At 49.2% G+C, this 13589-nt stretch overlaps 5 protein-coding genes and 1 non-coding gene across 6 annotated transcripts; 1 reads left to right on the plus strand and 5 right to left on the minus strand.

The window, feature by feature from the left end:
• Positions 1 to 29: 29 nt before the first annotated feature.
• On the minus strand, positions 30 to 161 carry AKAW2_t40003A. The gene has a single exon. It is a non-coding gene; the product is annotated as a tRNA-Asn (tRNA).
• Positions 162 to 847: 686 nt separating this feature from the next.
• AKAW2_40187A (uncharacterized protein) lies at positions 848 to 2026 on the minus strand (the record flags this gene model as incomplete). The annotated part of the gene is made up of 3 exons (XM_041688491.1): positions 848 to 1188; positions 1249 to 1468; positions 1532 to 2026. The coding sequence occupies 3 exons, from the start codon at positions 2024 to 2026 to the stop codon at positions 848 to 850; spliced, it is 1056 nt and encodes a 351-aa protein (XP_041542270.1).
• A 163-nt stretch (positions 2027 to 2189) lies between these two features.
• AKAW2_40188A (uncharacterized protein) lies at positions 2190 to 3940 on the minus strand (the record flags this gene model as incomplete). The annotated part of the gene is made up of 7 exons (XM_041688492.1): positions 2190 to 2385; positions 2437 to 2522; positions 2579 to 2644; positions 2693 to 3366; positions 3420 to 3569; positions 3620 to 3728; positions 3785 to 3940. The coding sequence occupies 7 exons, from the start codon at positions 3938 to 3940 to the stop codon at positions 2190 to 2192; spliced, it is 1437 nt and encodes a 478-aa protein (XP_041542271.1).
• Positions 3941 to 4281: 341 nt separating this feature from the next.
• Positions 4282 to 5688, plus strand: AKAW2_40189S (uncharacterized protein; the record flags this gene model as incomplete). The annotated part of the gene is made up of 4 exons (XM_041688493.1): positions 4282 to 4590; positions 4649 to 4846; positions 4918 to 5272; positions 5321 to 5688. The coding sequence occupies 4 exons, from the start codon at positions 4282 to 4284 to the stop codon at positions 5686 to 5688; spliced, it is 1230 nt and encodes a 409-aa protein (XP_041542272.1).
• Positions 5689 to 7341: 1653 nt separating this feature from the next.
• On the minus strand, positions 7342 to 8603 carry AKAW2_40190A (fungal specific transcription factor domain-containing protein; the record flags this gene model as incomplete). Its single annotated transcript, XM_041688494.1, has 2 exons — positions 7342 to 8270; positions 8324 to 8603. 2 exons carry the CDS (start codon positions 8601 to 8603, stop codon positions 7342 to 7344), a joined length of 1209 nt encoding a protein of 402 aa, XP_041542273.1.
• A 3532-nt stretch (positions 8604 to 12135) lies between these two features.
• On the minus strand, positions 12136 to 13143 carry AKAW2_40191A (NAD-dependent epimerase/dehydratase family protein; the record flags this gene model as incomplete). Its single annotated transcript, XM_041688495.1, has 1 exon — positions 12136 to 13143. The coding sequence occupies one exon, from the start codon at positions 13141 to 13143 to the stop codon at positions 12136 to 12138; it is 1008 nt and encodes a 335-aa protein (XP_041542274.1).
• Positions 13144 to 13589: the final 446 nt, after the last annotated feature.

Below are 13589 nucleotides of genomic sequence, written 5' to 3' on the forward strand. Positions count from 1 at the left end.
GGAACCAAAAAGAAAAAGCAAAAAAGATGCGTCCCGGGAGAGGATCGAACTCTCAACCTCACGATTAACAGTCGTACGCGCTAACCTTTAATGATGAATTAGTAACTGATTGTGTGGATGAATTTGATGAAGGGTAAGCTTACCAATTGCGCCACCGAGACTACTCGTTGGAAAGCCGGCTGACGGTTTAATACATATATGGCATAGCAGTCCCAACGTGCACAAAGCATTGTACCTTTTTACTTTCGGACTCACCCTTAAAAGAGCCAACCGCTGAGCCTACACCTCGCACTCCACGATAACAGGAACAAACCAACTAATATCGCAGCACAATCTAATACCGATTCCTAAGGAGACTTAGCAAATGGCTGTTTTGCGCTGATAGAAGCGGACAGCGGAGCACCGTAACTGCCTGTCTCAGTAACGCGCACTAGAAATGATCTAGGAAAGCGAAGTTGATGTACTATTAATACCCAAGTTCAATTGTTTCACACGATGGTCCTATATTCAATCACTACATTAGATCTTAGAAAATACTATTACTTGGTACTATACCCTACTACTCGAGCGTAACTCATATTTTCTAAAGCTTACGGATTCAACCATAATTATTCAACCGTGACTAGTGAAGCCCAATCAAGTACGTATGAACTCCGATTAAAGCATATAGAAGGCTCACACATATTGCTCGTAGGTGTGGAAAAGTCAACCAACTGTATGCACAGTATCGCGCAAGGATGAGGGACCTTTGCTCGTTTTAGACTTATGGAGGTAAAACAGGTCCGTATTTCCTCATATAATATTCTATCAAGTTGAAGATAAGTATATAAATATGGAAGTACTACTACTAGAGTACCGCAGCAGACAGACCATCTTTCCTCTCTCCTTCCTCCATAGCATACAACTGCTCCACCAAAGGCACAATCGACTCCCTCAAATCCCGAAACCGCAGCCCCAGCATCCTCTTCACCTTTCCTGAATCGCACGAATAATGCATATCCCTTATTCTCGCCCCCGGACTCCCAACCGCAACCCGCTTCGAAGCAGCAGGAATATCCTCTCTCACCACATCCGCAATCTCCTGCGTATCGTACGGGCCCTCCGTGACCAGAAACCGCTGATGGGAGGGTAAATCGACCGTCAACGCGCGCAGACATGTCTCTGCTAGATCCTGCACATCGACCCAGACTAGTAATAATTAGTTAGTTATTTCGCTTACTACGTTGCTTGTGTAGAGTAGCTACTTACCAGGTGCCTTTGTCGGCGGGATTTCATTCCCGCCCTTCGCTACCTCCCACACAATCCCATTACTGGCATTCAGATACTTAAGCGATGAAATCGGATGGATCATCTTCCCGAAGACCATCCCAGGACAAAGTGTGACAAGCTGGAAGTCCACATCATTCTCCTTGATGTATGTCCATGCAGTCCGTTCCGCTAGGACCTTGGACGCGCGGTACGCCACAGCCTACATTCACCCCCGTGTCAGCAACCAACATCCACCATCAACAACATGAAAACACAAACTCACCACATTATCAGTATCTCTCCCCTCCGCATACCCCAGCGGACTCCAATCCTCCTCCGTATAAACCTTCCCAGGCTGCAAACCCAACGCCGCATCATACACCGCCGCAAACGACGACATGATCACCAACTTCTTCACACTCCCACACTGCTTTGCAGCCTCACACGCAACCCTCGTCCCCTGTATCGCCGGACGGAGCAATCGCTCCTCGAACTGCCCCGGCTCCGCATCATAGGTGAACGCCGACGCGAGATGCAGGATTGCGTCGCAGCCCGCCGCTGCGGGGAGAAACTGCGCTAGGTCTGTGGGGTCGGGAACGACCACGAGGTCCAGGGATGTCTCAAGGTGGGGAACTCCTGCGGCGTTGAGAGCGGAAAGCGTCGCTGTGGCTTTTTCGGCGCTGCGCACGGTGCCTCGGATGGAGTGGCCGGCGCGGAGGAGTGTGGCGATGCAGTGCGTTGCTATGAAGCCGTTGGCGCCGGTTATGAGAGTTAGCATTTTGGCGATGGTAGTATTAGTGTGAATAGCCGTAGAGGATACGGATAGGGTTGGGTGTAGTAGATATGGGTTACGGTGGTTTATATACATTGTGTAATATATCGCGATGTTTACTCGAGTGGAGCCGTCGCATAGATTAGACTCGGCGGTTCTGAACTACTAACTAGTACACATATCGAAAGTCGACTACCCCCTCATCATCGCCCTCACTCCGCAGCCGTTCTTCCATGCGACTCCCCGCTGCCCGGCCTAAGCGGTTAGCCCGCGCGTTCCGACGGCCGTAAACCACCCGCAGCATGGTGGAGATGATGATTGCGCCGGCGTTGACGGCGACGATCGTGATCTTGGCGGGGACGTACCTGTTCAGATGAGTAAGGGTATTAGATGTGGCAGTTCAAGGATATGCATACCCTGGAGCGTCGCGGGATTGAAATGTCTGCGGCCCGATGACGTTGGCGATGCTGAAACCGGCCGAGACGAGTGTACTTCCTGCTACCTATGTGGCAGTTCATGTTAGCTGCTATTGATTTGAAACTAGTATGGTTGTTTTACCTTCATGGTATACCCCTTGTAGTTCGCACCAGTCCACGCGAAAATCAGTGCTAGCGGTGCGACAGTCTATTACAGTCAGTGTATAACCTTCTTTTCACATCTGGAGCAACCTACCGTGTTCACGAGGTAGATCCCAGCCAAACAACCCCCTTGATTCGAAGATGGCAGAAAAGACATCAGACACGCTCCAAGCAAAGTAGGGATCAGGAGAACATTAATCGCCAGCCAGCGCGAATATCCCCGCGCAATGGCCATCGTAGATGCCATAGTAGCAACTATGCTAACCACCCCAGAAGGCATATTAAGCAGCGCACTCTCCTTCGAGTCATATCCAAAGTCCTTAATCAATATGGATGAGAACGTCGTGATAACCCCACTGGGAATAGTAATGAGAATAGTCAAAAGCACCAAGAGCGCAGTCTGGAGATCTGCGAATGCCTCGAGCAGCGATATCGCGCGAAAGACTTTCTCACCCACACCAGCCTGGTCTTGTCGGAGGCGCTCCTCCACGCGAACCTTCTCGGATGTGCTCAGGAAGCGCGCTTCAGATAGTGTTGCTGGTAGAATGAACAGGACAAGAAGTGCTACGAGGACGTTCACTGCTCCGATCACTACAAACATGATCCGCCAGCCGTGGAATGACATCGACGCCGGTGCATGCTGCGCCGCGAAGGATATTAATCCGCCGATGATCTGCCCGGTGCCGAGTCCGCAGTACCAGAGGCCATAGCGAGGGGTGGATTCGGCCCGGGTGTACCACATGCTTGTGTACATGGTTAGGGCGGGGGCTGTATGTGTAGTATTAGCACTGGGCATAGAAGATAGATATTGTTGATCGCACCGATCACAGCTTCTAGTGTGCCAAGAAGCACTCGTAGAGACATCATGCCTGCAAAATTCTGGGCTGCGGCAGAGCAGCAGAGGAGGACTCCCCAGCAGAGGATGTTAAATCCGAGGACTTTGGTGATGGGGTATCGTTGGAGTAAGAACCCTTTCAATGATCAGTGATACGGACACGGTGAAGGAACGAATGGAACATACCCTGAGGGATCTCGGCCACGGCATAAGCAATGAAGAATCCCGTAGCCAGCCAGGAGAAGTCATTGCCCTTCATTCCAAGATCGTCTTGCATGCCCATGACATTAGCGTACTGTCACCATCAGCATCGGCATCTGTGCAAATTTTTAGATGAAAATCGGGACATACATTCAAGGCCACCTTATCCAGAAACTGCAAAAAGTAGGTTAAGAACATAATCGGCAGTATGCGCCAATCGATCCGACGCAACAGTGCCGAATCATCGTGCAGATCGCCAAGGCCATAGTCGATAGTGGCCAGCTTTTCCTCTTTGGTATCAGACATGGTGTTTGTGCAGCAAGGATGGCATGTTCCATCAAAAGGCCGTCGAGAAGCGGCGGAATGGCATGATGGGCTGTCTTAAAGAGGCTGTCCCTGTACACAGTGAGGGTTACAATGTCCCCTATCACTGGCTGGGGCGATCGGTGCGATAAGCTGCACTACTGCTGCACCCGTCGCATAGATACGAGCCCCGTCGGATGCACGATAAGTGGATCGGATGTGTGTCCGAACAACATAGATTATAGGAAGGCGCTGGATAGGTATATAAACAATATTCGAACATGAAGCTGAGATGCAGAGAAAGCCAAAATCATATTAATTGTCGATTCGTCAAAGCATACAGAATGCCCTCGCGCACCGACTCTCCCCTCGACATTGCCATCATCGGCGCCGGTCTAGGCGGCCTGAGCGCAGCCGTGGCTTTACGTCGCCAAGGCCATCGAATCACCGTCTACGAGAGATACGATTTTGCTGGCGAAGTGGGCGCTTCCTTGAGCGCAGCTTCCAACGGATCCCGGTTCCTAGAGCAATGGGGTGTCGATGTCAAGGCCGCGAAACCGGTGGTCTTGAAGAAACTTATTATGCATGATTGGGAGACTGGGGTGATACAGAACGAATATGGTTTGGGGGACTACAAAGCCAAGTTTGGAACGGTCAGTCTGGGATTCAGTCTTCACTCTACAATTTGTCATTGACGTGGTCGATTTCCAGGAATACAACAACTTCCACCGCATTGACATCCACCAACAACTACTCAAGTCTGCTTTTGACGAGCCAGGCGAAGGCACCCCCTGCACATTAAAGGTCAATCACAAGGCCGTGTCGCTAGATGCAGAGGCCGGTCGCATTGTGTTCGAGAATGGCGAGACGGCGTCGGCAGACCTTATCGTCGCCGCGGATGGCATTCGTGTAACTATCCCTATCCCCGTTCCTAGAAATCCAATAAGCTTTAATCTTATATTAACATGAACAAAACACAGTCCCAAAGCCGACTTGAAATGGGGATCACCCCCGAATTCACCATGTCGACCTCATGCTGCTATCGCTGCATTATCAGCGCCGATAAACTCCGCAGCCTCGGGCTAGACGACTACATTGATAACGAGGCGATCGAATACTGGGGTGGATTCGGAATCAACAAGATCGTCATGTCACCTTGCAGTAACGGCGAAGTTGTAAGCTGTTACTGCTTCTATCCGGCAGAGTACAACAATTTGCGAGGCGATGGCTGGAATATCGCAGCCACTCCGGAGCAGCTGGTCGATACTTTCCCGGGACTGGATGAACGCATGAAGCTGTTAATGATGAATGCGGAGGATATTAAGATGTGGCGCTGTATGATCCCTTACCCTGTGTTTGATTCACTCTGCTGATACTCGATAGTGTACCGTCACCAACCATACCCCTACTGGGCCAAAGGCAAAGTATGCCTGCTTGGTGATGCCGCCCACCCCATGATGCCCGATCAGTCGCAGGGTTCGTGTATGGCCTTTGAGGATGCCGGCGCGTTGGGATTAATTTTCCACCGCACGTTCCGGGAAGAGTATAGTGTCGCAGAGGGTCTACAGCTGTACGAGCGGCTGCGGAAACCACGAGCCACGAAAGTCCAAGAGGCGAGTTTTCGCGCGCGTGAAGACCTCAGCGAGCGCATTGGGTGGAGCTCGTCGACGGATCGGCCTGGGAAGTTGACTATCGAGGAGGTGTGTGGGTATAATATGCGAGCGCATTTGGAAGAACTGAAGGCCCAATAGGTAGTAGATCTGGTGTTTAGGTGGCTGTGTGTATATAGGTAGTTTCTTATGAGTTGATCCGCAAGATCATGCTATTTATGCTGCTATACGAAGTATAGAATCTCTGGCAGAAGGTTTTCGTGGAAATATACTGACGCGAAATCACTCATCTCAATCATAAATCTAGCGCAAGGCATAGTATCATTAAAGCTCCTATGCGATATCTATATTGTGTTACGAGACCAGAGTTCCACTTTATTTATCTATTGGGAACAATTACCAACAAACATAAATGACCATCAATCACGCAGGTACCTGTGAAGGCCTACAAGTGGGATGTCAGAAGTTTGCGTTACCCCACATTCTACACTAACTGCTTTCACTTCCGCCTTCCTAACTAGGTTAGAATACAGCTATTCTGCCTACCAAAACAACACGTACAGAGCCCTGAATCTTGAAGCAAGCAAGCCATAACAAAGATGCCACCACGCAAAGAACTGACCCCAGAGATCCGTGCTAGACTCTGTGAGCTAAAAGCAATTGGATGGACCTTCACTATGATTCATAAACGCTATCCTCATATTCCTTATTCTACTATACAGACTACAATCAAGCGCGAGAGTACTCGAAAGCAGCAACACTCTGCACCTCGCTCCGGACGACCCAAAAAGATTACTCCTGAGGAACAGCAGCAGTTATTGGACTTAGTCAAGCAAGATCAGCATATAAAAATGTGTGAACTCTCTACTGCTGTACAGAGCGGTCCTTCCATCAGAACAGTTCAACGTCTATTCCATACTCTACACAAGCAGGGAAATAATGTGAGCGGCCAGAAACCACTTCTCAACACGCAGAAAAGAGATTGAGATGGGCTCAACAATATGCCGAATATGCCGTTGAAGACTTTCTACGAATTATCAGGTCAGACGAATGCTCAGTCGAGCGCGGAGCAGGAATTCGCAAAACTATACGACAAATCTATACCTTTCCATCACCAAAGCAACAGATTTATTGAGTGCGATATTCATGCTGTACGTTGCGGAAAGGGTATTAAGCAGATGATCTGGGCGGAACTGTGATTGTGGCGCGTAAGGATAAAGAAGATCTCACCCGGGAGCATTATGAGGTGATTTGTATGTACTGTGATATGATCCTGGATTACTTAGGTGAGGGGGAGGCTCCGACGAGGTTGTATAACCGACAGGCATTTGAGAAGTGGTTTGCGAGTTACAAGCGGCAGGAGTCGATGAATAGACGCAGGGAGTGGGATGATATGCTGCCTTTGTATTAGGTTGGTTCATTAACGGGGGTAGCTTCGGTTGGAGTGAAAAATGTTGTGAATGACTTGATATCCACGAAATTGGGCCAAATAGATATTGCAATGCTTAATGTGTATGCTGATGATAAACAGTTACATTCATGTTTCTTATTGAATGATTATGGCAAAAGTTTGGACTTTCGCTATTGTTTTTATGACTACTTGTTGCCCAGTCGTCGAGAACTACATCACGGCAACACACAACTTGCCTGTAGAAATAATTTCTAATGGCCCGACTGAAACAACAAGAACCAATTGCCGACAGACTGAAACTACACTAGTACTTGTCAATGCAAGATTCAACGACCACATACACGCTACGCTACGCCACAGAAACAGTACATACTAACCGCCTACTAGACAAACACCACCCCAGGAAACGAACTATACCTTATCCTCGCCCAATTCCCATCCCCGCCTTCATCAGCCCACACCGTCTCCAGCAACCGTCTCGCATGCGAAATATGTCCAAACCCCAACGTATTTTCCATCACCATCAACCGCTCCTTAACAACCATTCTTCTCTCCATACTATCCCTACAACTAGCGCCAGCAATCACCAATGGAAACAGCAGACTACCTTCCACGGGACTACCATAAGGAATCGCCAGCACGGCTGTCAAAATGTGTGAGAGAGCATTCTCCACGTCTGCATGGCGTGGATCATATCCGTCCACAATTTGATGTAGTCGTAATCGGATCGCCCATTCGAAGGCTGTTGTTGCTCTGTTCGCGTCGCTGTTTACCAGAGCAGTGCTGGCCGCATCGTAATCCACTCGCCAGGTATCAAGCTGTGCGCGTACGTGCGCAGCGGCTGTACGGAATCCGATCTCGGAGAGGTCGTCGACGCGTCGGCTGCGGTGGGCGGCGAGGAGGTTGACCCGGCCGAGGTATTCTAGTAGGGGTGGGGGGATTCCGGAGATGGAGTTATCTCCGAGGGGTACTGGGAGGGAAGACGAGGATGTTGATGAGGTGAGATCAGTGAGTCGCTCGCCTGCGCGTAATAATGGCGGTTTGCAGCGGGATATGGTGGACATGGCGTCGAGATAGTGGAAGAGTTGGAGACAGAAGCTTCCTTCTGGGGTTGATGACAGGCGGTGCAGATCGGTGGCAGCTGCTGCAGTGCTAAGAAGGTTCCCTGCCGCTTTGAGATGCCATTTCCAGACGCGAGAGGTGCCTTCGAATAGCTCTGTGAGGCAGAGCAGGAGAATGGTGGCGCAGGCCTCGAGGAATGATTGGCTGTTTTGGTTCGGTCGACGGAGTAAGTTGCTCACTTGTGCTAAGGCTGTTATGGTTAGTAGACTTTTATGATTTTATGGACATTTGTCAAGTATGTACCTTTTCCTTGACGCGCTAGGGCACGGTCCCAAATTTGGGGATAGATGCGCCGCCAGTGGCAGCCGCTAAGGCCCAGTATGATGCTAGTTAGCGTCTCCGATGCGGCGGCCATGGGTAGCAGAGTTGCTAGAAATGGGTTGGTCGTGGAGTCAGTAGTTGTGGAACGTGATAGTGCTCGTGACACGATATGTACATAGTGATTGAATAGACTACGATCGTCGTCATTGTGGAGATGGGGATTGAATGCGCCATCTGGAGACTGAATGGGTCCGAGGATCATCTCCACATCAACCCAGAGGGGCGAGAATGGAGATAGCAGATCACCGCTGACGGATGATAACAGATTCTCGGAAGGGGAGATCGGACCGATCTCTGAGACTGGATCCGAAACGGAAGATAAACTGGGTTCGTGAGCAGATTCGGAAGAGGGAGACGTAGGCGACGGCTGCGGAGAGGCAAGGGCTGGTGACGAAGACTTCTCCCTTGGATTATTCCAGTGGCATGGTAAGTTTAAACGACAACAGTCGCTACATCGAGGTCGGCTTTCATCGCACTTCTTCTTGCTATTGGCTGTCAGCTACTGCATTGTAGTGATTGTCGAGGATCTCATGGGTATCCTTTACCGCGCCTTGCATGAGGTACATCCACCGCGCGATCGGGAAGCCCTAGGTCGGCGATAAGCTAGCGACGGGACTTCAGATGCAGGTCTTCCGGGCTTTTGAGGCTCGCAGATGTGGCCCAGACCTAGTTGGTCAGCATATATTGGCACCAAAGAAACTGGAAGTGCAAAGCATACGTGCGCAACGAGAGCAGGGCGATGCGCCATCACAGCGTTGTTTCTATCGGAAGTCAGCATGGTGATCAATTCTCGAAGAAGAGGTCAAGACTTACAATCACTGCGCACCGAGCGCATACGCGACCAGGAGCAGCCATGATACCGAAGCATCTTGGAGGAGAGAACAGAAGCGACGGAGAGGAGTAGGTCGAAGGAGTTATCAGCGCAAAGCCGACGGAGAGGGGTTCGATAAGCGGAAAAGGCCGACGATTGGATGGCGCATGGATACGATATCAGTGCACTCGGGAGACGTGGCCACTGATAAAGGTTGGGATCCGCATGCGGGGGGCAGTAGCGCAACTCTATGTCCTCGGCTACATGGCCGGCAGCCAACCCGCTAGTCTAGTTACGGTTTCTCCCAGAGAGACCAGTTTGTTCTACCCGTCGCTAGAAAGCTACAGTGCGGGGAAGGAGAAGCCACCCTAAACATCAGTATTCGATGATTTTTGAGAGAATTGACGAGGGTCAGAACAGACCAAGATTTTCATTAGAAGCGGATGTAGGAAGGTAGAAAACTTTCAAATAAAGGATTGCTTTTGTTTCCCGCGTTATCACTCTCGACTAACAGCATGATTGGGTAGGGCAGGGCTGGCGGTCATCCAACTGCGTATGTACCTGGCCTTAACTCGATACTTGGAGGTTATGTTCTGCAAATCCTGATAGTGCATTCGAACTGGCTGGAAGGATCTACTTCCCCCGGAACCAACTGCTCATCCTATCCCCATACAATCGTGTGACATGGGAGGTGAAATGTCTCTTGAATAAAACCATATTCCCATTAATGCCTTGAACCAGCTTGGGATCCTCATCTAAAGTATAGCCCTTCATATACCCTCCCACCCTCTCATTCTCTCATCTCACATCGCGCGGATTGTGCAACTAGTTAGCATTCAGATCATTATCAAATGATGGGGCAAATGCTCGTTTATTACAAAAGGAAATCAGTCCGGACACCACTCAAATATTCTATCTATATCAGCTGTTTTCCTTCTCCCATTACTTGTTTCCTGCCACTTCACTCATGGTGTTTGACTTATTGACCAGCGATAAGAAGTACACAAGCCAGTACGCTGTCAAGATATAGTACACTTTATACGTTCTCTCGTCCATACCCACCGACGTCGCAAAAACACAACGAACACCAACAACAAACGCACCAAGAAGATGGAACATTCCTGTAAGCACCAAGCCAACACTATGCAAGTCGAAAGGCCCAAGGCACTGTATCCATCCCCACAGGACCACAACCAACCCGCTAGCAGCAATCAGGCCAGCCGTGATGCTCCTCAGCATCTTCATAGAAGAAGCACTTGAGCAAAGCACAGGGAGTGTTTTGCGCTTGATCTTCCGATCGCCATCCATATCATGAAACTCCTGGATATGGATAGTTCCAAGAACCCATAGTGAAAGAATCACGTCCACCTTTGGCTGTGCTGATAGTTGTGGGTAGGTTTTGCAGACAACACTGTTCAAAAGACGAAATGAAAGAAACGTCCAAAGGGCTGGGAAAGTGTTACGGGATGCCCAGTGATCAAATCTGGGCCACACGTAGCACATGTAGATCAAGGCTTCAGACAAGAGGAACATCACCAAAGCTTCGCCGCCAAGAAGGGTGTAGCAGATAGCAGGAGAGATAGTCCAACTGATAAACCATCTCCATTTGGCTCCTATTACAGTGAGACGGCCGGCTGGGATGGGCCTTTTAGGCTTGTTGATTCGGTCTTCATCAACCGAGGTAAGCTGGTTAACGATGTCCCAGCAGTATTGGTGGCTCACTAAGATACAAAAGATCTTGGCGAACACAGTGATTACTGAAAGTTTTGGCGGTGGTAGTAGCCGAATGCAAGCGGCTGATAAGTATAGAAGAACTCCTGCTCCGAGGTTGGATTTTAGAAGATGATATGTTATCACAGCCTCGTTTCCGAGTAGGTGTATTAGGGCTGATGTCTGGAATTTGATTCTACAAGATCACTGTTCAGCAAATGGACTTGACCACACGAATGAGACATGTTCTTACGCTTTCATTGGTACAGGTCATATAGTTGCGTTAGGACTAATTGTTAGCAAAAGTATATACTATGTAATGTACTTGCGAAATATGCTGCTCTGTTATGTTAGACTGTCATTATGCCGCGCAGGTTTATATAGCCCAACGAGTGACTTGGGTATCAGCCATGTCGTTATCTGAGCACGATTAGCCAATTTCAAACTATTCGATAACCCCAATAATAATCACAATGGAAGCATTAGAAAGCTTGTCCGAAGTTTGTTCATCAAGAGCTTACGAAGAATGTCTCGGTAAGCGGGACGCCTAAAATAACCTCATTCGGTGCCACTGCTTATTTCTGCGAAATTTATTGCCGATCGTAGCTTAGCGCTAACTGCCTTACATATGATCAGCTTACTCTGTATCTATATCTGAGAGTCAATATGTACATGAATTTTGTCCTGCTTCTGTCAGTCTGCGCACTGTTCCCTTCGAAGGATTCCGGGTGATCCGATAATCAGCCTTTCGCCGAATAGTATGTCAGCTATGCTTCCCTCTTCGCCGAATTCGCCAGTGATTGATGAAGCTTTTTATAGTTGCCTGTCTGTTTGGTTTTGGCTTTCACGCTTGCTGTCAATGTTTTTGCATACGATGACGTCGCATGGCGTTTTGCCGCCTTGTGTGCTGATAAGCATGGATACCTGCCTCTTCCTCTGTGGTAACCCCAACTAATATCGCTGCCCGGTGTCTATGCCATGTATCTAGAGTGATTTGAGCTGTTTATTGAACAAGTCTGCAGGACCTGGGTGGTTCAGCCAGTCCGCTATTTCCCCACAAGCATGGTGAATAAAGTGGCCCGCTGTCTATCTGACGCCCTTCAGGAACTACTACCCTCAATCAAGCAGTCTTACTGCATATAACTTCTACGTGCTCTGAAAAAGCATGAGCCACTAGCAAAATTACCGCATAAATCTTGTATTTTGACTCTTATCATCTCTTGGTATACACTCCGGTGCTCACGGCGTGATATCCTTTCTTACCCACCTTAGCAGTTAGATCACTCCTCCACTGCTCGCCACGCGCCAACCTCTCCAACGTTTTTCCAAAGGTATATTCCGGATGCCACCCTAGCTCTCTCACAGACTTGCTGGAATCATACACCCGATCGATCCTCGCAAGATGCTTCCACCCTTTCTGCTTGAAAATAGCGTCGACTTCCGGGAAGGCTTTCGCAACCACCTCAGCAGGATTTCGATTTAACGCATCGAGCGTGCTTTCATCATTATTGAAAGGCGGTGGAGCGCTTATGATATACTTTCCCCATCGGATATCCTTGGCCTTTTTCATTGAGCAGATTGATGCACTGACAATATCTTCAATGTCGCATCTGCGGTAGGCTAGTTCCAGAACCTTCAAGTTCTCATCACTCATGGCCGTACGACGGTCTTCATCATCGTCTTCCTCTGGAAAAAAGCGACTTGTTCGCAAAACTAGAACGGGCATTCCGCTTTCCTTCTGTACCAGCGCGCACATATCCTCGGCTGCGACTTTTGTTACGCCATAGATATTCTTTGGCTGGGGTACGACAGACTCATCGATCCAAGCGGCGGGGAAGCCGGGCTTCGGATTTAGAGCCGTACCAAAGGCGCTGGTTGTACTAAAGAAAACGAAACTCTCAATCCTGTCCTTGAACTTGGAAGATTCTTCAAGAAGGGTCAGAGTGCCCACAACGTTGGTTGAAATGAATTCCTCCTTGGTATGGCTGCATATGTGCGGCTTATGCAATGTCGCCGTATGGAGCACATGCTTGATGGGGTTTTCGCGGAATATGGATGCAATGAAAGTGCGATCGCAGACTGACCCCACGACTGTCGTGGTTGAAGAGGAGAGGATATCGATCCCCAGAGGTTTGTAGCCCATCGAAGGCAGGGAAAGCATTAGAGCCGTGCCCAGATGACCAGCTGAGCCAGTGACGAGAACGTCGTACTCTGAGGACATCTCGCAAGTGCCGGTACCTAATAATTATTCTGGAATGATACAGTTTCCGTGGGCGGGTGGCTTACGCCAGATGGGGGCTCAGAATAATTCGTATGGACGCTTAGTATTTCCAGAGAAGGATCTGTTTTGAGGCCCGAATCGCCCGAGATTAGTTCTATCAAACCTTGTTTATATGCGGGTGTCTTTTAAGACAATAAAACATGTGAGTCATTCGAAAGCTCTGTGTCGGCATGTCCCGATCGTTGATAGGCTGTCGTTAGACTTTCGCACGGGCTATTTAGTAAGACCCCTTGGCATCGGGAATCCACGTGAAAGAGCTTCGCATTTTGGACGACGTTTCTGTTCTCTAGGGAGCTATCAACATATACTGTAAACATCTTTCAATTCCTACAGCTACGTCTCCCTTGCTCTAAACGAAGAGATCTGATGACAGGACTTTCAGACCG

This window comes from Aspergillus luchuensis, chromosome 4, assembly GCF_016861625.1.
Source record: "Aspergillus luchuensis IFO 4308 DNA, chromosome 4, nearly complete sequence".
In the NCBI taxonomy this organism is placed as follows: domain Eukaryota; kingdom Fungi; phylum Ascomycota; class Eurotiomycetes; order Eurotiales; family Aspergillaceae; genus Aspergillus; species Aspergillus luchuensis.